Source organism: Nansenia antarctica (assembly GCF_963989245.1).
Source record: "Nansenia antarctica genome assembly, chromosome: 7".
Lineage (NCBI taxonomy): Eukaryota > Metazoa > Chordata > Actinopteri > Argentiniformes > Microstomatidae > Nansenia > Nansenia antarctica.
The window spans coordinates 59,756,848-59,783,274 of NC_137677.1; the positions used below are offsets into that span (position 1 = coordinate 59,756,848).

At 46.5% G+C, this 26,427-nt stretch overlaps 2 protein-coding genes across 2 annotated transcripts in view; both read left to right on the forward strand.

The window, feature by feature from the left end:
- Positions 1-8,765, forward strand: part of ptpn4a (protein tyrosine phosphatase non-receptor type 4a) — a gene marked incomplete at its 5' end in the record, with an annotated part of 36,419 nt that extends 27,654 nt beyond the window's left edge. Inside the window, 9 exons of the mRNA XM_080536972.1 lie at positions 577-743; positions 2,035-2,125; positions 2,390-2,451; positions 2,845-2,991; positions 3,244-3,372; positions 4,609-4,757; positions 5,708-5,843; positions 8,083-8,181; positions 8,230-8,765. Coding sequence (XP_080393098.1) covers positions 577-743; positions 2,035-2,125; positions 2,390-2,451; positions 2,845-2,991; positions 3,244-3,372; positions 4,609-4,757; positions 5,708-5,843; positions 8,083-8,181; positions 8,230-8,412 — 1,163 coding nt within the window. The 3' untranslated portion in view covers positions 8,413-8,765. The remainder of the gene's footprint in view (positions 1-576; positions 744-2,034; positions 2,126-2,389; positions 2,452-2,844; positions 2,992-3,243; positions 3,373-4,608; positions 4,758-5,707; positions 5,844-8,082; positions 8,182-8,229) is intronic.
- Positions 8,766-12,619: 3,854 nt separating this feature from the next.
- The window catches only part of epb41l5 (erythrocyte membrane protein band 4.1 like 5), a gene marked incomplete at its 3' end in the record, with an annotated part of 39,340 nt that continues 25,532 nt past the window's right edge, over positions 12,620-26,427 (forward strand). The window contains exons 1-10 of the mRNA XM_080536973.1: positions 12,620-12,726; positions 13,853-14,060; positions 18,102-18,206; positions 18,927-18,969; positions 19,217-19,295; positions 19,429-19,473; positions 21,916-21,968; positions 23,818-23,938; positions 25,335-25,422; positions 25,829-25,917. Of these exons, the coding sequence (XP_080393099.1) occupies positions 13,881-14,060; positions 18,102-18,206; positions 18,927-18,969; positions 19,217-19,295; positions 19,429-19,473; positions 21,916-21,968; positions 23,818-23,938; positions 25,335-25,422; positions 25,829-25,917 (803 nt within the window). The 5' untranslated portion in view covers positions 12,620-12,726; positions 13,853-13,880. The remainder of the gene's footprint in view (positions 12,727-13,852; positions 14,061-18,101; positions 18,207-18,926; positions 18,970-19,216; positions 19,296-19,428; positions 19,474-21,915; positions 21,969-23,817; positions 23,939-25,334; positions 25,423-25,828; positions 25,918-26,427) is intronic.

Consider the following 26,427-nt stretch of genomic DNA (forward strand, 5'->3'; position numbering starts at 1 on the left):
GAGGGTAGATAATGTATTGTCTACTATGTAATGTCTACTGCTACAGTATTGGCCTGGCCTAATGGCTCAGGGGAGGTGCTCCCCGCTTAGCTTTGTTGTAAAGATGTGTCATGGTGAGGATGTTCTGAATCTACAGTAGTTAGAGAGCTAGTTTCATCCTACAGACTAAGCCAGTGTGTAGACATGGACCTTACCTGTCCCTCCTAGGACCTCTTCATCCCCGCTAATCCCCCTGTACAGTTTCTCTACTGTAAATAAAAGAAATGACCAATTCCTAATTCTTCCTTCTTGGTTCTTGCGATGACTGATGGATAGATGATTCACTGACTTAGTCCAATGTATTTGTTGTAAGTCGCTTTGGAATAAGGCGTCTGCTAAATGCCCAAAATGTTAATGTAAATGTGTCTGCTAAATGCCCCCAAAAAAACAGAAACATCATGGCAGGGGAGGGCAGCAGGTAGAACAACAACACAGACATTAGCATGGACAGAGTCAAACAATACCAAAACAGCGCAGTGCAGATTAGAAGAGATATCGAAGTCAAACCACCATCGCTGACGGTGTCTTTCTCTCCAGCCATGTACGAGGTGGTGGAGGAGAAGCAGGAGGCGGAGCCGGACTTCCAGTACATCCCCGAAAAGTCTCCCCAAGACCCGTCCCACCTGGACCAGGACGCCTGGAGGGACTCCATGACCGTCCTTAAAGAGGGCCTCACCGGCGGCGCCATTCTGGCTCAGTTTGATGTGAGTCTTCTTTTTCTTTATTTGTTATATGTGTTTTAGGGCATTTCTGCTTTATTGGGATAGAGACTAGTAGAGGTTGACAGGAAGGATGTGGTGAGAGAGAGGAGAGGATGACATGCAGGATATTTCGATGGCTGGAATCGAACCGGGGACCTTTGCGATGGCATACTGCGCTGATGTGAGTCTTCTGTGTCTTTTTAGAGAGGTTACACCAGGGCTGCCCCCTCCCCCACCTCCTCATTTTCTGGTTCACTCTCCTGATTGGTGGATACTGTTGTACACTTTTAATACCATTCCTCATTCCATTCCTTGCAGCACAAAGAGACCATCCTTCGATATACTGTATATTATTATAATGTTGCCTCCACCAGCCTCCCCCGGACTGGACACAAGAAATATAGCTTCATAGCTTATAGTTCATCAAATCTGTGATGGGGGACATGGGGGGGCAACTTCGTAGTATGTCATTTCTGGTACTGTACAGTATGTGTGGTTAACACACTTTAGAGGTGTAAGTGACTGGCTTTTTATTTTTTTTCCTCACAGTTCTTCTGAGTGCAGGGTAGTAATGTAGCTACCTCAGAGAAACAACCTTCACCTCTGGGTTATTACACAACAAGCTTTATTGTGATGAACAGTGGCGAAGGCGCTGGTAGTGTAGTGTGTGATGTGCTGACGCGGCCCTCAGCCCTCGCGGTGAGAAAACCCACGGTCTTATTATTTCCTCTCTCACATTCCGATGACTTCCTGTCTTTCATCAAGCTGCCTTAACTGTTTCCTGTTGCACTGCCCTGTTGTGTTATTAGAGAAGAAAGAATGTGAAACAGTGAGGTTCAAGGAAACACACACACACACACACACAGAGTGAGAGAGAGAGAAAGCATGAGAGAGAGATTTGAGAGGAGTGCGTGATAGAGAGACAGTACGAGCTGGGGATATGCTGCATGTTGTGTTTAGTGTATTAAATCAGATGAAATATATGCACATTTTATCTGTAGTCCCAAAGATTAGCAGCATCTTCTACATCCCTAACACAGCAGGTCAAATCAGCTTATGCAAAGACAGGGAGACCTTTCAGATGTAGCAAAACATTCTCAGACATAGTCCCTTTCATTTATTTATGTAAACATAGCTGTTATGAAGCTCTGCTCAGGGCTCAGTCCTGTACGTGTCTTTAACGTGCGGGGGGGGACAATAACTGTTATCTGTGTGAAGTAGTGAAGCTCTTAAATCTCGTAATTGACGGTCAACATGCAGTTGAATTTGTTCCACCTTTATTCTCTCCGTACAGCAACTTTATCGGAAGAGGCCTGGGATGACGATGTTGTGTGCCAAATTACCTCAGAACATTTCCAAAAACCGATACAGAGACATCTCGCCCTGTGAGTACTGTATAGTATTTTGGGGGTATTTTTGTTGTTGTATATATTTTATTTTATTGTTTTGTTATTATTCAATTGCCCCTTTATTTTGTCACTGCTGTTTGGGATGTAAGCTTCTGTAACACCTTCATTTTAATCAATGAATCAATAAAGTACCTATCTATCTATGTACTGAACCACACTTCAACCAATCTCCCAGTCCAAGCCCATTTACTTTGTTGACATAATCTCCTCTTTCTTTGTCCCCCTCCCCTCTTTTATTAGACGATGCCACGCGGGTCATTCTGAAAAGCACAGATGACTACATCAATGCAAATTACATCAACGTGAGTGTCTCTGCTCTCTGCCTCCTCCTGATGATCAAACATGCCTGTTCCCTCCTCTCCTCCCACACCCCTCATCACGTCTTTGTCCAGAAGCTCTATGTGAAACAGCTCTCTGTAGGCTTAGCCGTATAGCTTAGATCAAGATTACATTCAACTTTATTGTCATATTGTCAAGTACTGAGACAACGAAATGTCATTTGGAATAAAGACCTCTCTACTTTTTGAAACGGACACATGCTCACCTATATAAGTGCAGTCCGTTTACCATTTATTTGTTCACCTGCCCACACACCCATGCCCACACGCGCACACACACACACACACACGCATGCAAACACACACACGCACACACACTCACACACCAGTCTTATTGTTCACCGGTCTTCCCCTCAGATGGAGATCCCCGCGTCCAGCCTGATCAACCGCTACATCGCGTGCCAGGGGCCTCTGCCCAACACGTGCCCCGACTTCTGGCAGATGACCTGGGAGCAGGGCTCCTCCATGGTGGTCATGCTCACCACTCAGGTGGAGAGAGGACGGGTACGTGCCACCTCTGTGCCCAGACCCAGCCCCCCCCCCCCCCCCCTCTCTTGTCAGGGCCGAGCTGATGACCTATCGTCAATGACTCTACTAACGTCTTCACAGCAGAGTTTTTTTTATTGACACCGGGTTTTTTTTGGGGGGGGGGGTTAAAACGTTGAATAGAAAAGATGGGAGTGGTTTGTCCTCTTTTCCCCTCTGTCACGAGGTCCTAATTCTAAACCGTGTGATGTTGTGGTCCTCCTCCTCCAGGTGAAGTGTCACCAGTACTGGCCCAACCCAGACAGCAGCGCTACGTACGGAACCTTCCAGGTGTCCTGTCTGACGGAGGAAGGCAACTCTGCCTTCCTGGTCCGAGACATGACTCTCACACACCTAGAGGTACGCTCACCTGTCATCCAAACATGACTCTCACACACCTAGAGGTACGCTCACCTGTAGACATGACTCTCACACACCTAGAGGTACGCTCACCTGGGCCGAGACATGACTCTCTCACACCTAGAGGTACGTTCACCTGTAGACATGACGCTCACACACCTAGAGGTAGGCTCACCTGGTCCGAGACATGACGCTCACACACCTAGAGGTACGTTCACCTGTAGACATGACCCTCACACACCTAGAGGTACGCTCAACTGTAGACATGACTCTCACACACCTAGAGGTACGCTCACCTGGTCCGAGACATGACGCTCACACACCTAGAGGTACGTTCACCTGTAGACATGACCCTCACACACCTAGAGGTACGCTCAACTGTAGACATGACTCTCACACACCTAGAGGTACGCTCACCTGTAGACATGACTCTCACACACCTAGAGGTACGCTCACCTGGTCCGAGACATGACTCTCACACACCTAGAGGTACGCTCACCTGTAGACATGACTCTCACACACCTAGAGGTACGCTCACCTGGAATCACAACGCTTACTGAGGCGTTACTCCATGTAATGGCCTTTTTTGCGAGTCAAGCAAACTGTCATGTAAACTTTGAAAAACTAAATGTGGGTTGCACTGCTTCATATGGTAATGGTAATTCTCCTTTGGATTATGAGATGTGCAAATATGGTGAACTTCCTCTTTAAGTGGTAGGGGATGAGCGCGGAGTGTTACCATGGTGACTTGTGTGGGCTGTTCTTTTTCTGGCTCATGCGGAGCACGTACGGATCATGTTGCCATGGCGATCGGCCCTCACAGCCATGAGGCAATGTGATATTGAGTTGTGTTACTATGGCGACACTGATAGCTGAGGTTAAATGGGACAAACACATTTCGGCCACCGTATACATCATCAAACACGTCCCACAGACTGTGATTGACCACTGCATTGGCTGTGCTCCCCTCCCCTGTGTGTGTGTGTGTGTGTGTGTGTGTGTGTGTGTGTCTGTGTGTCTGTGTGTCTGTGTGTCTGTGTGTCTGTGTGTCTGTGTATCTGTGTGTCTGTGTGTCTGTGTGTCTTTGTGTCTGTGTCTGTGTCTGTGTCTGTGTTTGTGTCTGTGTCTCTGTGGTGGTGGTGAATATTAATAGAGTGCCCCAGACAAACAGTCTTCCCCTGTTGTCATAGCGATGCTCCCCTGACTGTCTGTCTGTCTGTGTTGCCGTGGGTACAGAGCGAGGAGAGCCGGGAGCTGACCCAGATCCAGTACGTGGCCTGGCCGGACCACGGCGTTCCTGACGACTCCACAGACTTCCTGGACTTTGTCAGCCTGGTGCGGAGCAAACGGGCCGGCAAGGATGAGCCCATGGTGGTCCACTGCAGGTACCGTACCGGAGGGTCTCGCCGAGCCGCCGACGCAATGCCCGTTCTGAAACTGTCACGTACTCAGGCTCCCTCGGGGCAGGGGGGGGGGGGCTTTACCCTGGGATGAACTGTAGGGTCTCTCACTCTCATTCTGACTTCAAAGTAATGATATGTGGTCAGGAAAAATAAACGATTGTATCCTTTTACCAGCACGATGACAACCAATGGCCCCTGGCCCGAGCATAGATTACTTTTCCCTGCTATGACTGATGGATAGATGATTCACTTACTTCAGTCAAATGTATTTGTTGTGAGTCGCTTTGGAATAAGGCGTCTGTTAAATGCCAAAAATGTCAATGTAAATGGGCATTCAGCGCATGCGTTTATCCAGAGCATAGAGGCCCTATATGAGATTTATGCAGGTATTAAGCCCACAACTCTGAGGTAGCAAACCCTACCCATTAGAAACCACTACCCAGTCTGTGCCAACCAGAGGAGGCTGGCGGAGGCAGCAATGTAATTACTGTAAGAATGTGGAATTGTATCAATGGCAAGTCCTCCGATTCCTACATCCACCAGCCCCCCCCCTGGTTGCCAACCCCCCTCCCCCCTGCCGCCACTGACTCCCATTCCCCCAACATAGCAGCCATGAGCAGAGCACAGACCCAACCCATGTTACCTGCTAATGGGACTCCTGACATGCCTCAACAACACCCTGGAATGCATGTACTGCGTTGAATGTATCTAGCGCCTAGGGATATGTTTTTTTTCATGCTTTCATATCTATATGTAAATCTAGATCGCAATGTGATAAATGTACAGCGTAGTGCTTAGGGAGGCAGAACGCCCACTTGGAAAAGGAGAATTCTCCAGAGACTGTAACCTCAGTTAACCCTCCACCCCCCCCACCCCTCTCTCCCCTCTTTTTAACCCTCTCTCCTCCTCCTCCTCCTCTCTGTCACACGCAGCGCGGGGATTGGCCGAACGGGAGTTCTCATCACCATGGAGACAGCGTTGTGCCTGATGGAGTGCAGCCAGCCTGTTTATCCGTTAGACATCGTCAGAACCATGAGGGACCAGAGGGCCATGATGATTCAAACCCCCGTAAGACCTCCTCCTCTCCTCCTGCTCCTCCTCTTCTCCCCTCCCTTCCTCTCCTCCCCCTCTCTTTCTCTCCGCCTCCTCCTGTTCCTCTCCTCCACCCTTCCTTCTCCTCCTTCTGTCTTTCTCTCCCCCTACTCTTCTGTTCCTCTCCTCCTCCTCCTCCTCACTTTCTCTTCTCCTCCTCGTCTCCTCCTCCCTCCTCCTGCACACTCGCTCGCCTCATCCAAGATGGCTCCCATTAGCCTCCCGATTGTTACCGAAATAGATCTCGGTCTCAGGAGTGCCTTATAAGAACAATTCGAGCACACTTGTCGGATTTCACCAGAAAAAAGCAGAGGCTTATCCTCTGCTGATTATGCTTGTTTTCTCCATCCCCATTGTGTTTGGCTTTGGTAAACGTTCCATTGTTGCCGTCTACCAGTGACATTCTTTTGTGCCAGTGACAATGGCATTGTCTCGCCAGACTCATACACCCATTTTAGCTGGGTGTAAAGACTATTCTCCTGCATTCACTGGGCTCTGGGCATGGAGATATACTTGTCACAGCTTATACTACGGTACTTATACCTCTGACAGGACCGCAGAGTCACTACCCATCTTCCGCCGTAGATTGAAGACTCATCCCTTCAGGCTAGGTCTTTAACTGTCCCTCCTGAAGACGTCCTCATCCCCACTAGCCCCCCTATACAATTTCTCTACTAGAAATAAATAATAAATAATAAAGAAGTAATTGTTCCTTTTTCTAGCATTGGAACTGCCAATGGCCACCGGCCATAGCATAGATTGCTTTTTCTTACGATGACTGATGGATAGATGATTCACTTACTTGGACATGTATTTGTCGTAAGTCGCTTTGGATAAAGGCGTCTGCTAAATGCCAAAAAAGTCAATGTGAATGTACACCACTATTCCCTCTCTGTGGCATTCTCACCAGACCAGAGCCTGCGTTAGATTGACTCACCAATACTGTCTGTCAGTCCAGTCTGTCCCTCCCTGCACCATCCCAACCACAGGAACAAAACAAGCCTGCATTCAGCTGCTTCTCATCTGGACCCAGAGTCTCTCTGTCCCTCTAGAGATCTCCACATGACCGCCATTTTGGCCCCAACCCCATCCTCAGCCCCAACCAACCTCAGCCCCAACCAACCTCAGCCCCAACCAACTTCAGTCCCAACCATCCTCAGTCCCAACCATCCTCAGCCCCAACCCCATCCTCAGCCCCAACCCCATCCTCAGCTCCAACCCCATCCTCAGCTCCAACCAACTTCAGCTCCAACCATCCTCAGCTCCAACCCCATCCTCAGCCCCAACCATCCTCAGCTCCAACCCCATCCTCAGCTCCAACCATCCTCAGCTCCAACCCCATCCTCAGCTCCAACCCCATCCTCCGAGCCAGAGCCGGGGAGCCACAGTGGCGGAGGTAGAGATGATGATGCAGCGGTAATTTCATTAGGATATGCTGAGCCCTAATGAGGCTAGCACACCCCCAGGGTTTAGGGAGGAGATGGGGCCAGGGAGGAGGGAGAGGAGGGGGAAGTAAAAGGCAATGCTAATGAGACTAGATGGAATAAAGAGGTCTACCATGCTTTTCCTCCAGTCATACACATGTATATGATTACAAACACGCACGCGCACACACACACACACACACACACACACACACACATAAGCGCACACACACACACGTTATACACGCTCTCACTGCACCCAACCTCAGGGAGGTTAGCTGTTCAGAATGTTTATTCATGCCTGGCTGTCTCTGCCTCCTCATCACAGGCTGTTCTTGCCTGTGTGCTCCTGCCTGATCCTTACCATTAGCACCCTTACCATTAGCATCCTTACCATTAGCAGCCTTACCATTAGCACCCTTACCATTAGCAGCCTTACCATTAGCACCCTTATCATTAGCACCCTTACCATTAGCAGCCTTACCATTAGCACCCTTACCATTAGCAGCCTTACCATTAGCACCCTTACCATTAGCACCCTTACCATTAGCAGCCTTACCATTAGCACCCTTACCATTAGCATCCTTACCATTAGCACCCTTATCATTAGCACCCTTACCATTAGCAGCCTTACCATTAGCACCCTTACCATTAGCAGCCTTACCATTAGCATCCTTACCATTAGCACCCTTACCATTAGCACCCTTACCATTAGCACCCTTACCATTAGCATCCTTACCATTAGCTTACGTTGTTGTTGTTCTTCTCCCCTCCCTCTTATGTCTCCTCAGAGCCAGTACAGGTTTGTCTGTGAAGCCATCCTCAAGGTGTACGAGGAGGGGCTGGTCAAACCCCTGAGGTCTACCCTTTACCAGAGAGAAGAAGAACACGTCGGAGAAGAGGAAGAAGGAGGAGAAGGAGGAGAAGAAGAAGAAATGGTAGACGAGGAAGATCTAGGAGAAGAGGAAGATCTAGGAGAAGAGGAAGATCTAGGAGAAGAGGACGATGAGGAGGAGGAGGAAGAAGAGGAGGAGGAAGAGGAAGAAGAGGAGGCTAGCGTTGCTAGTGTGACCAGCGTTACAAGTGTGACCAGCGAGACCAGCTTGACCCCTGAACCCTGACCCCTGACCTCTTGGAGCTGACCTTGGTCCCCAGGACCACGCCCAACGCCAGGGATGGAGTCCTGGGGGCTGGGGGGCAGCGGAGAGAACAAAGCACTGTTGCACTTTACGCCGACAAAAAAACAAATAAACAGACAAACAGAGAAAATCATGGACAAAAGAATCCAGCTATGTTAAATAGGTACCATTAGGGACATTGTGTGTTCAGGGTAATAAAGTTAAAAAAAGAAAGAAAAAAAAAGAAAGAAAAAAAAGAATATGTCAATATAAAACATGGTGAAATTGCTGTAGTGCCATAAGTACGAAGGCCAGGGCTGCGAGGGAGGGAGTATTTTTACGTGAGGTCGCCCCCCGTCCCCTCTGAGTGAATCTGCGAGACGGACATGCCTTTTCTTCGATGTCCATCTCCTGGCTGATTGAGAGAAATACCGTATCTTTTTTTTTTTTTAAAGAGTATTTATTGTGTTTTAGTTTGTCAAACTCTGTCCACTGAACAAAAACGTGTATGTTAGTACAAGTCTAGCTTCATGCTTCCCAAATGAAATCATAGATAGTAAAAAAAAAAAAAAAGTAGTGTGATTCTTTTTTTCCCTTTTTTTTTACTTTAGTGAAAAAAGTGGTTTAATTTATTGTTCTTTCTTTGCTATCTTGTTGAAATGCAGACAATTAGACAGACACGTCAGAGCACTTTGTGTTTAACCCCAGCTAACCCTGTGGCTGTTGTGTTGCTATGCCTTTGTGCTTGCATAGATCAAACAGGAGCCAATTGAGTGGCCTTTATTGGCCTGTTAAAACTGTCCAGTTGGTAAACTACCCATCAGAGCTTTTACTGGGTCAGGCCAGGCGGTCTAAGCTATTTCACAAAGTCCCTTTGCCACCAAGACAAATAATGCTAACAAAATGGGAGACTTGATTTTTTAAGTTCTGTTTCTCCCCGTCTATGTTTGTGTGTCTGTCTCTTAAGAATGTAGAGAACACAAGCCAGCAACACTAAGAGCATTCAACGAATAATTATCCCACCTGCCCCCTTTTTGATATATCTAGATGGTACTAGAGGTTTTAACGAAGGCACATTTTTAACAATTGGAGATGATGATGATGATGATGATGATAATGGATTAGGATGTTTTAGGTACAGAGACAGACTGCTGGGCATTTGTTGTACCAACACAATAATGACATGATGACATATTTCATTCAAACCGTCAGGCAACATGAGTGCTTGTTTTCACACTGGTTCAACTGTATTGTCATTATCATGAACTCCTTAGATGGAGCGGCTTGTTGATAGTTGTAGGTACTCTTCTACTCATGAAAGAGGCTGTTTTCCTGCTTTTTTAATATTCCATGTCGCCATTTGGGCACTGTAGTTATAGTGCCACCCCATCTCCGATGCCGTCTACTGCACAACCAAACTGCCGTGTGTGTGTGTGTGTGTGTGTGCGTGTGTGCGTGCGCTTGTGTGTGTGTGCGCTTGTGTGTGTGTGCGCTTTTGTTTGTGTGTGTGTGTGTGTGGGGGTGGCTGTGTGTGTGTGTGGGTGGCTGTGTGTGTGTGTGTGTGCGTGCGCTTGTGTGTGTACACGTGTGTGTGTGTACACGTGTGTGTGTGTGTGTGTGTGTGTGTGAGAGAGAGAGAGAGAGAGCGAGAGGGGGGGGGGGGGGGGGGAGGAAGAGAGTGATGCAGCAGTTTCTGTTGTGTATATTTGTCCTGCCTCTGGTGCTGCTGTGGCCGGGTGTCCCATGGTCCGTAGAACCATTAGCTAACCTCAGCTAACCTACAGTACAGTAACCCCTCATCATGCTTTAACTGCCCATTTCAACATAGCCTGTCAGTCTTTCGTTGTTCAATGTTATCTGTCTGGAATAAGCCTGCTCGTAAACTAGTATGGGTATGAGTTGTCATAGTTACATCTTCCTGACCTGAGGTGACTAGGGGTGAGTCTATGGTAGAAGCAAAGGAGGGATTATGTCGGCAATTATATAGGCCTTCTGTGAAACCACCAGATTCAGTCTTTTATCAATACACACAAAACGTCATTCGATTCTCCTCTTTTTCTTCCTTCCAAAAATCTTCCACTCTTTTCATCCATGGAACCCACTCACTAATGGCATGCCTCAGAGGTGTATGACGCATCATAAGAACAGGACTCCAGTACAGTTACAGAACGCCACACCAGGCTAGGGGATTTCAGGAACATCAAACGATCATGGGGGGGGGGGAGGGGGGGGGTACTGTATGGAGGAGGCAGTATGGAGGGGAAGGGTGGCTGGCTGAGTTGTATTTTTGTAAAGGAAACAGTTCTTGCTTCTTGGGAAAGGACCGCACTTTGCAGATGACTGGGTAGCTGTGAGCGCTGCTGAATAAGTCAGAAACATAAAGTGATGTTATGATTTTTATTTATCATTTTATTTGTTTATAAGACACCTGTAGGGAACAAAAAACTCCAAACTACACAGTGCCACTTGTTCATTTTGTGTAAATATACTAGACCATGTAAATACAATGTTGTATATGAAAAAAATCTTTAAAATAAAAGGGAAAATAATTTGTGAGTTCAAATGTTTGCTTTTGTTTTGAGAATGACCTGGATCGTGTCGTGTTTTTAGAAGATATTATTTCTTACATTTTTAAACCGAACTAATTCACCATGAATGAATGAATGAATGGACTTTATTGTCATTGCTACAGTACAGGTACCAAACAACGACATTTAGGAGGGGTGGCTCCCCTGGTGTTAGGAAAGAAAAAAAAAAAAAACTTTTAGAAAAAAGAAAAAATCACAAGAAGGTAAGGAGCTGGTTTACATAAATAAAGGCTATGTACACAATCCACTGTACTATACTGCTCAGATAGTCAACTAGGGTTGTCATATTGCACAATAGTATTTTTTTCACGTTATTTAAAGTGTCACAGTTTGCAGGCTTGAAATGTACATGTTTGTGCCTCATGTCCATGGCTCTTAGATTTGTCTTTATTGTTTACTGGCAGTTTATTGACAATGCTTTAAATATGTTCCTAAGCCTAATTACAAACAACTAAATATTGTCTGTTAATAAAGCATGAGAAAGTGGCTTTGGCTGATGTTGCTTTTCCACACTGTAAAAGTGAGGGCAGGCACTGTGGTGAAGAGATGGACGGTGTTAAAGAGAAACCATCTCAGCAGTAGGTTGTCAGAGTAGTGGTAGTACTGTCAAGTAAAGTATTTTAAAATAGCAATTTTATTTCTGCCTAAACACCTCGTGCCGTTAGAATTATAAGGTTCTATCTTCATTTTTGTCAAAATTGAGTTTTTTTACATAATCTGATCCATTAGGTGTTTATTAATGTTATTTTTTAAAAATGTTTACATTTTTGAGTTAGTAATTCATAAAATACAAAGATTCCATCTCACAAAACATAATGGAATGTAAAAACTTTGACCCTCAATATCTCTGAACTACCCTAAACGGAGATAGAACCTTATAATTCTAAACTCACGACCTGTAAGAAGATGTCACTGTTTTCCCTAATCTTCTCTAGGAATTGAAGTTTGAAAAGAGTATTTATCATAGATATTCACCACCACTGTCGTGTGATGACTGGTGAGACTTGCAACTGTCACTTTAAATGGACCTTCAGGTACAGTCTGAGGTGGACTGTAATAGAATCAGTGGTCGTGGAGGTCAACATGAAGTTATTTCTGACCCCAAAGCATTGAAGGAGAGAAGCCCCACACTCATGCTATCCCAATGACCAGTAGGTGGTGCTGTTGTTAAATGGAGATGAAAGCCCATACAGCCCCCAATTTGATCTGATTCTAAACATTTTATTATGACTTTTGAGTGTGTTTTGTGCAATTATTTAGTAATTATCATATTGTTGAACACACACGAAAGAATCCTGTGTTATGATTGCAACCCTAATGAGGTGGGCATAAAACATGACAGGCTAACTTTTGAAGAGCGTTTAATCAATAAAACAATAAAACATTATGTTTATGGGAGTTAATTCTCTTAATAATAATAATAATAATAATAATTCAATGAAAAATACTTTCACTTCATTTCAAGACAGACTACCACTCAAACCCCCATCATCATTGTCCCTTTAAATGCAAATCCACTTTTTGTTAGGGATTATCTCGACGTCATATCCTGTTCAGGGGTGAATCTTGCCTCCCACTTTTCTTGGGACTTGTGAAAATCATCCCGTTGGCAAACACACTAAACTAGACACACCAACCATGGGAATTTAACAATAGGTTATTTATTAAACAAACGTGGGCAATGCAAGCGGACTATCTCTCGTTTTGAATACCAGCACGTTTTTCTGTCGTGAGTATCGCTTTTAGATAGGAACTTTAGGATCTAACAAGTGGCCAGACAGACAGACAGCAAGTGTGTGTCTGTGTGTCTCATCTGTTGCTCAGCATCATCTGTTGCTAAGTAGCTAAACAGCTAAACTTGCAATATTTATTTTCCAATTGATATATTTATTTTATTGAATTTGAATTTCCAACGGTTTGTTTTTTGGGGTAATTATGAATAAATAGGTGTAGGCTAATAATAGTATTTTAGCAAACCGTCCGTTGCTAAGTAGCTAAACAGCTAAACTTGCAATAATTTGCAATTGATATATTTATTTAATTGAATTTCCAACCGTTTGTTTTTTGGGTAATTATGAAAAATAAATAGGTGTAGGCTAATAATAATAGTATTTTAGCAAACCAATTGTATTAGGCAAACAAAGCTTGCTAGCAACTAGCCAGCTAGTTGTTACTAGCTGCGCTAACCAGCTGGTAGCAGCATGCAAATGATCTGTGTCTGTCTTTGATACTGAGTTACTTGGGTTTCGTATATTTGATAGCTGTGTCAGCACTATCTAAAGAACTCACAATGTATGTAGTGTTGTCAGGCAGTGATGGTTGTTGTTGTTGTTGTTGATGTTGTTTTGTCTGTCTGTGTTCTTCTTCACTGGCACTGGCTGATCATTTATGATCACAGAAACAGCTCATCATTGAGTTGATTTGGTAAAAATGATGCCCCCTACATAAGAAAGCTTATCTAAATATCTTAATCTATGCAGGAGAAACATGACAGACCTTGCAGGTGTTATCATGAACTCAACTTTCAGTTTGTGCTCTAGCTAGCCTATATTGTCCTTAGGCAAAAAAAAAAGTTGTACATACATTTTACACGATATCTAGTAGAACCATAGCTACTGGGCTTTGGCTGATGGTAGCATTCTCAGATGTGAGTCCCAGTCACACTGCACTGTTATGTCACCTTGCACTATTCTTATACACACACTTTTTCACCTCTAATAGGCCCTATTATTTTCATGTTGTCCTCGCACTTGTCCTTGTCTATTCTTATGCACCACCAGACCAAAGCAAATTCCTTGTGTTCCCTATGTGAAAAAAAACCTCTTTGTCAATAATAAACTCTGATTCTGATTCAGGTAGCATCCACTAGGCCCCGCCCCCACCATGCTGAGTTTCCTCCGCCGGACCCTGGGCCGGCGGTCCATCCGTAAGCATGCAGAGAAGACCCGCCTGCGAGAGGCCCAGAGGGCCGTCACACACATCCCCGCTGCCGGGGAAGCCAAGTCCGTCATCACCTGCCGGGTGTCCCTGCTGGACGGCACAGACGTCAGCGTGGACCTACCGGTGAGGCTCTGACACTGACACTCACACTGCAAACAGTGGGGCAAAAACCCACCAGCTTTGCTCCTCTGTGGTCCCTGTTAATTCAAGTGATTGTCAAGACACACACACACACACACACACAATGGGAAGGGAACAGGTGGAAGTTTGGTAGGGTGACATAATGGCATTCCAAAAGAAGCAGAATGCTATTGTATAAGTTGGTGCCCTGAGGGAAAGGGGGTTGTTTTGCCTGTTGGTGCTATGATCTGTCCCCTTGCTCTTAGATTGTTATCATGTTATGTCGGCCTAGCTGTTGTAAGTCTGAGGGGGTGGGCGGTGGTAGTGTTCTCAGTGTGTATGGTTAATCAGTGACTGGGTGAATTTGACCTCACTCTCAGGTGTTGATTCACTGAGATGTGTACAGTAGTACATTAGAGTTGCGTGACAGGGTGTGTGTGTGTGTGTGTGTGTGTGTGTGTGTGTGTGTGTGTATTGTAAGCAGGTGTGTGCTGGTGAGTGGGGCTGATCACCTGTTAATACCCTGATCCCCTCTGCTACAGCTGAGCGCACCTGATCACGTGATCCACCTAGCCAGTAGCCAAAGTGAACGGAGGCAACAGTGGAAGACTTCACCTAACCCTAACCTCATGCCTCATAATGCCCCCTGCTCTCTTTCATTCCTCTAGTTCCTAAGAATTTCTAAGGCATTCCAGCTGTCCAACCAGTTGCATTCCAGTTATTCCACTACAGCATGTGAGTGTAGAGTATTCTAAAGCAGAGACTTTCCACTACTCTCATGCTGTCGCCTTAAGATTTGTCTATTTGTTTTATATGTGTGTCTTGCTGTTGGACAGTTATCACAAGATACTGTGTATGGAAGACAAGCTTTTCTTGTGGAGCCCAATCTAGACTTCCAAGCTGAGATGGACCGGCGGTTGTACAGTTCTGGAATTGTATCAGCACTGTTTTCTCTCTGCTTTCTGCTGAAGCAGAGTTTGAATGAAAAACTTTGGGTCGGTTTTAGAATAGGGTATGTATTCAATGTCATGGGAATCTGGTAGCCAACTTCTCAAAGTGTCAGATGGGGCCCTCTCTGTGAACCTCTAGTGCCGTTATGTAAGAGTTCTAATTAACGTAGCCCGACGATGACTTTCTCATGGGCTGCCACTGGCTTTGATATGTGTTTCAAAGTAGGGAGGCGGGTTGGACCGTTTTTAAAGTCATGTCGCCTTTCCTGTTGGCTTGTGTAATATCCGTGTTCGTCGGCTCCCCGTGCAATCATTCAGCGACTGATCCTAATCATCAAGGCCTTATTTTTAGTTTGCTTGGTGTTCTTCTAAGACAGCTTTCAGCTAATGGTCTTCCCGTTTGTTTTCCTATTCTTTCTGATCTCTGACAAACAAGCTGCTGGAACAAGCACCCGGGGGACTGACTAAACGCTGTGGATACATTATACAGTGAATAAACATGGTGCTAAAATTGGAGGAAAAGATGATTGGTTGTTTTGGTTTTTGGGTGACAAAATAGTCTGGGAGTGGAACTACTTTAGCAGAACTTGTCGTTGTGAACAACCGTCGGTTAGGACAGTGCCCTTTTCCTCTTCTAGCGAACCGTTGAGGAACTGGCCGTCGAAAGGAGAAAAACTTGTTTGACGCCGCGTTTTGTATTTCGCTTAACAACTCGACTCGAAGTCTGTTTTTCTTAGAACCCTTAAGTGCATATAAATAGTCCAGAGACTGACATTCAATGAAAGAATGAGCCGTAGCCTGTTTATTGCCCTTACCAACATGGTTGATAGATGGTTCAGTATGGTTTACTCAATAGGGTTTCCTAGGGTTACCCCTCTAAAGCACCAGACATCCCCCCTGCCCTTCAGAGTCCGACGCAAGCACAGTAAAGAACCGCCAATGATTCACCTCAGGCCTGACACATCCCTCCATCCATCCCTCTCTCCCTTCCATCCCTCTCCCCCTGCTGCATCCATCTCTCCCTCTCTCCAGGTCAGGGTGTTCAGCTCTGAATGAGCGGAGGGAAGCGTCAAGCTTTAAGACTAGGGTGGATAGTTTGCCGAGGGGAGGGCGGGAGGGAGGGAGGGAGGGAGGGAGGGTGGGAGCGCCATATATCTCCCTCCCTTCCTTCCCCGGGCCCTTAGTGCACTTGCATGCGGGAGGGGAAGTAGCCTTAGGAATGTATCTGCGCCTCCAAAGGCAGCTTGTTGGCCCGGCAGGCTGGAAACCTCTGGTGAACAATGCGGCAAGCGAGGCCCGGGGTTCACTGGAGCGCACAATGGGGCCTTTGTGTGCTTTTCTCCAGGCCGCAGGGGCGCTTTGTGCACTATGCCAACTCCATTGGGCCTACGTGAGCGTCCGGCCAGAGGGGGCTGACACTAGGGGCCGGGGCCTGGCCCAGTGCAATGGCAGAATAGCATACATAACATGCATACATACACCTCCTCCTCCTCCTCCTCCTCCTCCTCCTCCTCCTCTCCCCTTCAGTAACCACAGGGATCCCCCCTCTCTCTCTTTACAACTCCTGAACCATAGGTGGGCAGTGTAGGCCTGTGTGATCACTGTCTGTTGTCGCTGCTAATGTAAATGTTGGTTTGTCTCTGTGTCTTGGTGTTGTGAGTGCTGTGTATATATATGTATTCAGCAGCGTCACAGCTGCTGGGCTAATTTGTTCAGAGGTTTCTGTCACTGCTGTACAGAGGGACTGTATGGGACGCCACTACAGTGGGAACCAATGCACGTTAGCGTTGGAGACAAAAGATCGGGGGGCCTTTTTCTTTTGTAGTGTTTTTTAGTGGCATGAGTTTCTCTGGCCTGGGCGCTCTGCAGTAAAGACGTTAGATCGAGACTAAAGATCAGATCCAAAGAATGTAAAGCGCCCACAGCCACTCCCGGGCCGTTTTCTACTCTTCAGTTTAGCTTTGGTCATTCAGTCAGTCACCTTGAACATAAACAAGCGTGAAAGTCAGCCAGCCAGCCAGCCAGCCAGCCAGCCAGTCCAGTGGAGTGCCCGGCAGGACCAACCGCAGATTTTGTTTGCACCATGTCTTTGGTCAGTGTTGGGGGGGGGGGGTTAGGGAGGTAGGGGGGGGGGCTGGGTTTGTTTTCACAGGCAGGTCAGGAGGATCAGTCATTAGCTCAGCTGAGACCTTGCAGGACTGCAGCATGAAGAGACTCCAGTCGGGGGGGAGAGAGGGAGGGGGGGGGGGGAGGAAGAGAAGAAGTGGGGGGGGGAGAAGGAGGGGAGAGAGAGAGAAGGAGGGGAGAGAGAGAGAAGGAGGGGAGAGAGAGAGAAGGAGGGGAGAGAGAGAGAAGGAGGGGGGAGAGAGAGAGAGAGGTCACGTGAGCCAGCTAGCCTTGTCGCCGGGGCCTTCTCTCTCAGTTGCTATGGCGACCCCCTGTGCTGTCCTGTTCCCGCTGTTTTGAAGTTGGCGTGGTGGTGGTGGGTGCACCGTAAGGCTACAGGCAGCACAGGAGTGGCTAGCTCGGGCCCAGCCCAACCTGAGCAGGGCAGAGACTGGTACGGACCTGTCAGCACCCAGGAGACACTGCATCAAAGCAGCCTTCAGTTCAGCCTTCCCCCCAGAGAGGCTGGAATTCGGACCAAGTCCGTACATATGGCAGAGTGCCTGGTGAAGTCGGCAGAAGAATTTGGTGTTTTTTCGTTTTCTTTTCTTTTGTTTCTTTTTACTGCCTAGAGTCTGTGCAAATTCCCGTAAATGCATCCGCATTTCCCCCCAAGCAAGCAAACACTAGTTGAGTCATGACTTTGTTCAACATATTTGCACTGTTGACAACATTGGTGTGAATGGAAAGAAGTAAATATAGTAAACATATAGCCTAAAAACTATTTGCACTTCTGGTTGGATGCTAAACTGCATTTCTTTGTCTGGTACTTGTACAATGACAATACATTTGAATCTAATCTAATGATTGATATTAGTATCAAAAAACATAGGAGAACACAGTGAAAAGTGGAACCAAATGATGAAAGATTGATGAGGGCAAGACGCTTGCCATCACTCTAATGTCACTCTTTTCTGTCTCCTCACAGAAAAAAGCCAAAGGTGAGGAGCTGTTTGACCAGATCATGTACCATCTGGACATCGTAGAGAAGGACTACTTTGGTCTGCGCTTCATGGACTCAGCACAAGTGCCGGTGAGAGCAAATTCCCATAATGATTAACTTGACTTCATGGCTTCGTCTGTCCTTATGAGGTAAGATCAAGCTAAGTGGGGGGGGGGTGTTTGGTCAACCATTCTTGTGACATCCATTTACTTATAAGTTAACTATATAGGGTTGTCACCCAGTCGTTTGGTTCAAAAACGAATCTTTAAATGACGTGTATGATTGATCCAAGGGTTTTCTTATAGGGAGTTAAAGTGCGGTTCTTAAAGTCGGCTTCATGTGCAAGACCCAGTCAGGGCTGATGTGCTGTGAAGGGCACGGAGGAAGGGAGGGAGAGAGGGAGGGCTGGAGTGAGGAATGTGGGGGAGAGGAGAGAGAGAGAAGGCTGTGCCAGAGACCTTCCATTCCCTCATCAGCGTGAACAGCCCCCCCCTCCCTGCCTCCACCCCTCCTCTCCTACATTGTTCATGCCTCACAGATTCAGGCCTCCCAGACAAGTGTTACCATTAAGAAAATAACTTTCTAGTGGCACACTCAGACCTGGTGTTAGACATACCGTCTACTCTGTCTGGTCAGGGGGTCATTGTGCTGACGTTGCCCATGTGAACGGCCCTCAGATATTGGACGAAATGGTGTGGTTATAAGTGTCCAGAACATTCTAGATGTTTTCTGTTCTACTGCATTGTCCTGACTTAGCATTCTACTGTCTAATTGAAAATTGGTTGTTATTTTTCTTCCATCTCCTTGCAGCATTGGCTCGACATCACAAAAAGCATAAAAAAACAAGTCAAAAGTAAGTATTCAACCTCTACCCCATACAGCTTAAAAGATTGACAGGCTATCAGACACCTATCCTAATTCTCCTATTGGATCAATCAAGACAGAGCAATGGGATGGAGGGTGACACACAGAGACTGAAGCCATTTGAGGACGATCACTGCCACTGGTGCTTTGACGAGCAGCCAGGCACATCCCCTTTATCCCGTTAGTGATAACCCCTCTCTTGCTCTCCTCCCTTCTGTCCGTCTTCTGTTTTATAGTTGGACCCCCGTACTGCCTTCACATGAGGGTCAAGTTCTACTCCTCCGAACCCAACAACCTGCACGAGGAGCTGACCAGGTGAGGACTCACCTGTTTGGACTCTTGCAACCCAGTTTAAAGCTTCTACCTGTATGACAAGATTGATTATGATATTTTATCTGGCTTGCATATGAACACATTTCCTCTTTCTCCCCCCCCCCCCTTCCCACAGATATCTATTTGTATTACAACTAAAGCAAGATATTCTCAGTGGAAAGTAAGTAACCAATCCTCTGAGATTTCCCTCTGCACATATTAGGTTTACTAACTCCCATGCGCTGCTACTGCTGCAATTAGTTGACTGTGTTGGGTGTCTGTAGGCCAAATGCATCATCACATGTGTGCATCTGTTGCATCATAACACAGATGCTGCTACGAGGCTTAGCTACCGGATTACATTTTATGTCAGGAATGGAATTATTATTATTATTATTAACATCCCATAAGTAGGTTTTGAATATTAGTGTCAATTTTCACTACAGGGGGATTAGTGTTGTCTGGCAATCCAATAATGTGTGTGTGTGTGGGCGTGTGTGTGTGCGCGTGTGTGTGTGCGTGTGTGTGCGTGTGTGTGTGTGTGTGTGTGTGTGTGTGTGTGTGTGCGCACTGTGTGTGCACTGTGTGTGCAGTGTGTGTGTGTGTGTGTGTGGGTGTGTGTACGTGCGTGTGTGAGAAAATGGTTGTTAGTTGGAGTGAATCCCCCTCAGTGCTTTCTGCTGACAGGGGTCTCTGAACACAGGAGCAGCTGTGACTGATCTCCTCATTGCTGTCTTACCAGCCTGACACTAGTGCTAATGAGGATGGGCTGAGGCTGTTATGTCCTGCTACACATCCCTGTTCACTGTGGGCTTGGTAGTGTAACAGTACGGGGATTGGAAAATACCAGGAGGACTCACTGTACAATGTCCTGCTGAGGGGTTGAGTGTTCAGTGGACATGTTTTGGGGGTCCTAGGCTGACTCTGTTCACACACATGGCAAGTGATGTGCCCTCAAAACGCTATCAAAGGCAATTGATTACTATGGCTATTAGGGGTGCAACGGTTCTCGGTTTTTTTACGGACGGTACGGTTTGCGTTCCACGGCTCAATTCACTAGTGAACCGTGACGGTTTTCGGTTTATGCTGCGATTTGGCTGCGTTCGTAAATTAGCTCTGAGAGCGCCGCAACAGTTTGAGGAAGCCCTGGATTCCTACAAGTCTGCGGTGTGGGGTCAATTCGCTTTTCCCGTTGAATACGACAATAAGGGGGGGAAAACAGTGGACAGAAATATTACTGTCTGCAAGCTCTGCTTAAAGCGTGTGCCATATGCAAATGGTTGCACCTCTAACATGAACCAGCATATTCGCCGCTACCACTCAACGATAACACTGACTGGGAGCAGGAAAGCCAGTCAGGTAGCGTCAGTGAGCAGACAGCAGTCTCTCTCTGATGCGTTCGGACAGACGTACACTACCACTTCAGAGAAACACAAAAAAATAACCAATGCAGTGGGGATGTTCATTGCAAAGGATTTGCAGCCCTTTTCGGTGGTTGGAGATTTGGGTTTTCGAAATCTGATAAAAACTCTCGAGCCCCGTTACAGTGTCCCCTCCCGTACATCATTCAGCACCAAAATAATCCCCGGTATTTACCAAACAACGCGCAGAGGCATTGAAGACGATTTGGCAAAAACACAGAGCTTTGCACTGACTACGGAGGGTTGGACCTCCCGGGCAACGGAGAGTTACCTCACTGTCACGGTCCACTACATGTCACCGGATTGGGAGATGCAGAGCGCAGTACTGCAAACTCGTCCACTATACGAAAGCCATACCAGTGCGCACCTGGCAGAGGAACTAACAAATGCAGTGACTGAGTGGAAGTTGGAGAGGCCAAACATAACAATTCCCGTAACAACAGACAACGCAGCAAATATCGTAAATGCGATCCATGAAGCTGGTGGACTGGGGCCACAGATCGGCTGCTTTGCGCACGTCGTAAATCTCGCCGCCAAGAAGGCAGTGGCAATAACCCCGGTGTCCCGCCTCCTGGGTAAGATCAGACATGCAGTCACTTTCTTCAACAAAAGCACCACAGCCCACCATATTCTGACAATTAAACAAGATATGTTAGACTTACCAAAACACAAATTAATCCACGATGTCGCAACTCGTTGGAATACAACACATGACATGTTGGAACGCTATGTGGAAAGTGTTACTTTTGTAGTGTGAATTTGTTTTCCTCCTGTTTGTATACGGGCTACCAGCTGTCAAGGCTAAAGTGCACTTTTACTTTCGAAAGTGTTTATTTATTTTTGGACATTTGAAAGTGTTTTTTGTTTATATACAATTATATATACATTATATACATAACATATACATGTGTATGTTAAAGTTCCATATTATGTATAAGCAAAATAAAGTAAAGTAACAGTTTGTAAATAAATAGTAGCATTTGTTTCTGAACCGAACCGTACCGAAAACCGTGACCCAAAATACCGAACCGTACCGAACCGTGGGCCAACTGAACCGTTGCACCCCTAATGGCTATTAGCTAAGCATCGCAGCATGACGCCACCGCAAGATGTACACATTGTAAATGTCCATGGCCTGCTTGTGTGGATGTTGAACGTAACAGTGTGAGTTACTGACCCTGGTCTCTCTCTGGTGAACGCAGGTTAGAATGCGCCTTCGACACAGCAGTGGAGCTGGCAGCCTTCTCACTGCAAGGTGAGTGCATGTAGGAGCCCATAGACACAGTGGGTGCGTTCGTAAAATACGTTCTGGAAATCTGCTCTGAGTAATCTGCCAAGTCAAGTAAAAGTCTACAAACTAATTAAACAAAAGATCACATTACCATAATTTCGCTGGCGGCCAACAAATGTACCTTAGCATGGCGCTAACAACACTTAGGATGGGGGTTCGATTCCCGCTGGGACCATGTATACTGAAAAATGTATGCACTCACTGCAATGTAAGTTGCTTTGGATAAAAGGGTCAGCTCAATGGCTTATATTATTATTATATACTGTCTCCAAAAATGACTAGTGTCTCCAGTTGTGTTTACATTCTGCAGTTCATGACGTGTGGGTTTTCGTGGCGTATTATCCCGGTGTTCTCTTGGAGAATGCCAGTGGCCTGTCTGTCCCAGGGGACCCGAAAACCGCTGAGGCTGCAGAGCCTGTCCACTGTTCACACTGTACATTCACTCTCCAGGGTTATTCTGAATGGAACAGAATTCCCCTCTCCTCTCCTGCCCCCCCCCTACCTCCCTCCCTCTCTCTCTCTCTCCCAGCTCCTCTGTGGGGTAAATGCCAACTCATTAGAGTCCAGTCCTTGCCAAAGGCCCCCTAATCCAGCACTGGCCCTCTCTCCTCTCTCTCTCATTTTCCTCCCTCCCCACTCCCTCCCTCGCTCTCAAATCTCTCTCTGTCTTCTTTTCTCTGTCCCCTCTGAGTACTCGGTCATCTACAGCCTACTGCAACCCCCAACGTTTACGCGCAGCAAAACCGTTATTTTCCTCAACAGTCAGACCAGAGAGAAGAGGCTTTTTTTTCCCAACAAGGATCACGGTCACACTTTGTCGTTTTCATTCTCAGGTAGAATAGACGTCAGGATCGTAGCTCTTGTCCTGCAGTCTGTGGTCCATTCAACCACCTCCCCCCCTGCTGTCAAACACACGGGCGCGCGCACACACACACACACACACACACACACACACACACACACACACACAAAATCACAGGGTCTCAGGTTGGAATGTATTGTCCAACTCAATGTCCCAATGCACTGCACTGACTGAGCGTGCTCAGTAGCTCTCTCTAGTACTCAGTTAGGACAGTTGTCTTGGCAGGATGTCTGTCATCCCCAGGCAGCGTGTGATTGGTTGACCTGGAGGAGGTGAGCCTGACCGCTTGTGTCCTAACCCTACCTGCACTGTATCCCTGCCATCTCCCTGACCCCTGACCCCTGACCTACTACCCCCCTACAGTGCTGCTCCACACTGTGTCATTCAGCTCTGTGTCACATCACACTGCTCTGTCCTGCAACCAAGCTGCACCTCATCACTGATAACACAGGAGCTGTCCTCACCTCCGTGTGTCACTGAGACTGCCAATGGCCCCTGGCCTGAGCTAGATTACTCTTCCTGATACGACTGGTGGATTGATGATTCACCTGCTTAGTCAAATGTATCGATTGTAAGTCGCTTTGGAATAAGGCGTCTGCTAAATGCCAAAAATGTAAATGTGTGTGTGTGTGTGTGTGTGTGTGTGTGTGTGTGTGTGTGTGTGTGTGTGTGTGTGTGTGTGTGTGTGTGTGTGTGTGTGAGTGAGTGTGTGAGTGTGTAAGAGTGTGTGTGTGTGTGTGTGTGTGAGAGAGAGAGTGTGTGTGTGTGTGAGTCTGCCTCCAGACAGAGTTATCTCCGTGGTGCTCTGGGAGGAGGAGGACAGGCCTCTTTGTGTACAGAGTGGCGTTTGAGGCCAGGTCTGTCGAGACCTGTATCTGTTACAGTGCTCGGGTAAAAATAGTGTTTTAGTGGGTCTGAGGCTCATGTATTGAATAATGTCGTGCCTTCCAGCTGAGCTGGGCGACTGTGACCCCGCGGAGCACGCCCTGGACCTGGTGTCAGAGTTCCGCTTCATCCCGGAGCAGACGGAGACCATGGAGCTGGCCATCTTCAACACCTGGAAGGAATGCAGGTCAGTCGTCTGTGGCTCAGTCGCTACAGCATGGCGCTAACAACGCTTAGGTTGTGGGTTCGATTCCTGCTGGGACCGTATATACTGAAAAATGTATGCACTCACTGCAATATAAGTCGCTTTGGATAAATGTCAGTTAAATGGAATATTATTATTATTGTATAATGTAGCATTATATGCTGTTTTCTGTTAATGTTAATTAACAGTTTAATTAATTAGATTCATGTTAATCTTATGCTGACCTATATGTTATGGTCCCTATAATATTGTGGCACTTAGTGCAAATCGGTGTAGTTAAATGGATGTAGGCTACATACAGCATGTGTTAAATTAAAGCAATATGTGAAATCAATGGAGGTTGTATGTGGGCCAGCGAGGGTTGACCAGGGAGGTTAGCCTGCCTACTTTAGCTTCAAAAGGCATAATGGACCTAAGGGTGGTCAATCATTTTAGTGTCTAGTCTTTTACATCAGTGGAGGTAGACATCGGAGGACAGGCTCATTGTAATGCATGGAATGGACTAGGGAATGGACTAGGGAATGGACTAGGGAATGCACTAGGGAATGCACTAGGGAATGCTATCAAACATGTGTTGAATACCATTCCTCATTCCATTCCGTGCACTACATTGACCCTGTCCTCCGATGTCTACCTCCACCAGCCTCCACTGCTTTAAATGTAGACCACATGTACTCTATCTAGGCCAACCTCTCATACTGATATCATATCTTCTCAATTATTCCCTCATGGTGGACGTCTTTTTTTTTTTTTTTTTTTTTTTACTTCACCCCAAAATTATGATTCATAACCACCAGTCGTGATAAGAGAGCAGCACATTCTTCAGTATGTATTCAGTATGTGAGCTACAGTGCCTCTGGTAGCCTTCTCCCCCAGTTTGCTGCATTGTCCTGGTCTCTTGCATTACAGTTACATTACATTTTTGGCATTTAGCAGAATATAATGTATGTATCCTATGTGTATAATGTATGTATCCTATGTGTATAATGTATCTATCCTGTGTGTATTCAGATTCAGATAACGTTTATTGCCATTATGCATACACATATAGGAATTTGCTTTGGCATTACAGTAAGTGCGTTTATACTTTTTTTCACGTGTATACAAAAACAAATGCAAAAAACAGGACAACACAGGACAGACAACAGTGCATTGGATAGTGCAACATATATAAAGTTTAGTGCAGAGTTTTTACAGTGAGTCCAGTGCATATTCAGTCCTGGGCAGACTTGGGGGTGGGGGGGAGGGGGAAGCCAGAGTCATTTATCAGCCTGGCGGCTGAGGGGAAGAAACTGAGCCTGTGGCGGTCCTTTACAGTTTCAGAGGGAAGCAGTACGTATCCTGTGTGTATAATGTATGTATCTCTTCACCCCTCCAGAGGTCAGATGCCGGCGCAGGCGGAGATCAACTACCTGAACAAAGCCAAGTGGCTGGAGATGTACGGGGTGGACATGCACATGGTCAAGGTGAGCGTGGGTCTCTCTGCCGTCCCCGTCACGGACTCTGCTGTCTAAAGCCCAGTTCAGATCTAGGATCCGCGACGCAACGCGTCAGTTTTTCAAAACGTTGCAGAGAAAACGTCGGTGGTCGCAAGTGGTTGCCGAGTTTTTCTCTGCAACGTTTATAAAACTGATCTTTTTTAAAGATTTTAAAAAGATCTGAACTGGGCTATCCTCACACTGGAGGCTTATCGGCTGCACGTCCCCAGGTCTCTGTTTCAGAGAGGCTGGCCTGTCAGGTGTCAAATGTCAGTGCTATTGAATAAAATAAAATTACAAAACTGTTACGTTAAGCTATGGTATGTTTGAGGGATGAAGTACAATGTAACTCACTGAATATGTTTTGCCTCATCCACCCTGAATGTGTCTCCAGGCCCGAGATGGCAACGAGTACAGTCTAGGACTGACCCCGACCGGAGTCCTGGTGTTTGAGGGGGAAACCAAGATTGGCCTCTTCTTCTGGTAAGACTTCAGCTGCACAACGCTTATGTTGTGCGTTTGATTCTTGCTGGGACCATATGTGTGGTGGCCTGGGAAAACCCGTCGGATGTCGCTGGCGTTCGTTCGTGGCAAAGAGCAAATATAGATGGAAATCGCGATTTTGGCGATTTTGATATTATGTGGTATTCTAGTACTTTGAACTCCATACTACATTATGGTGAATAAACATTTTAAGAAAACAAAAGAGGAAGTACTTATTTTGATGTTTTTGTGGCGGGTAGTTTGCTAGCGAAACAACATCACGTTGAACGTGTCTCATTCTCAGTTAAGCAACGCACGCACACATGAGCGAAAGGAGAGACGATACTTCCACCTGTGTTATTGCCAGTTTACTGATGCTCACAATAAGCATAAAGTAATAAAATCTTAACTAGAAGACACACAAATGGATCTGTCCCTCGCATACCGACGAGGCGAGCAGACTACCACCGCATCACAAGCAGACAAACGAGACCGGCCGATCCGCATAGG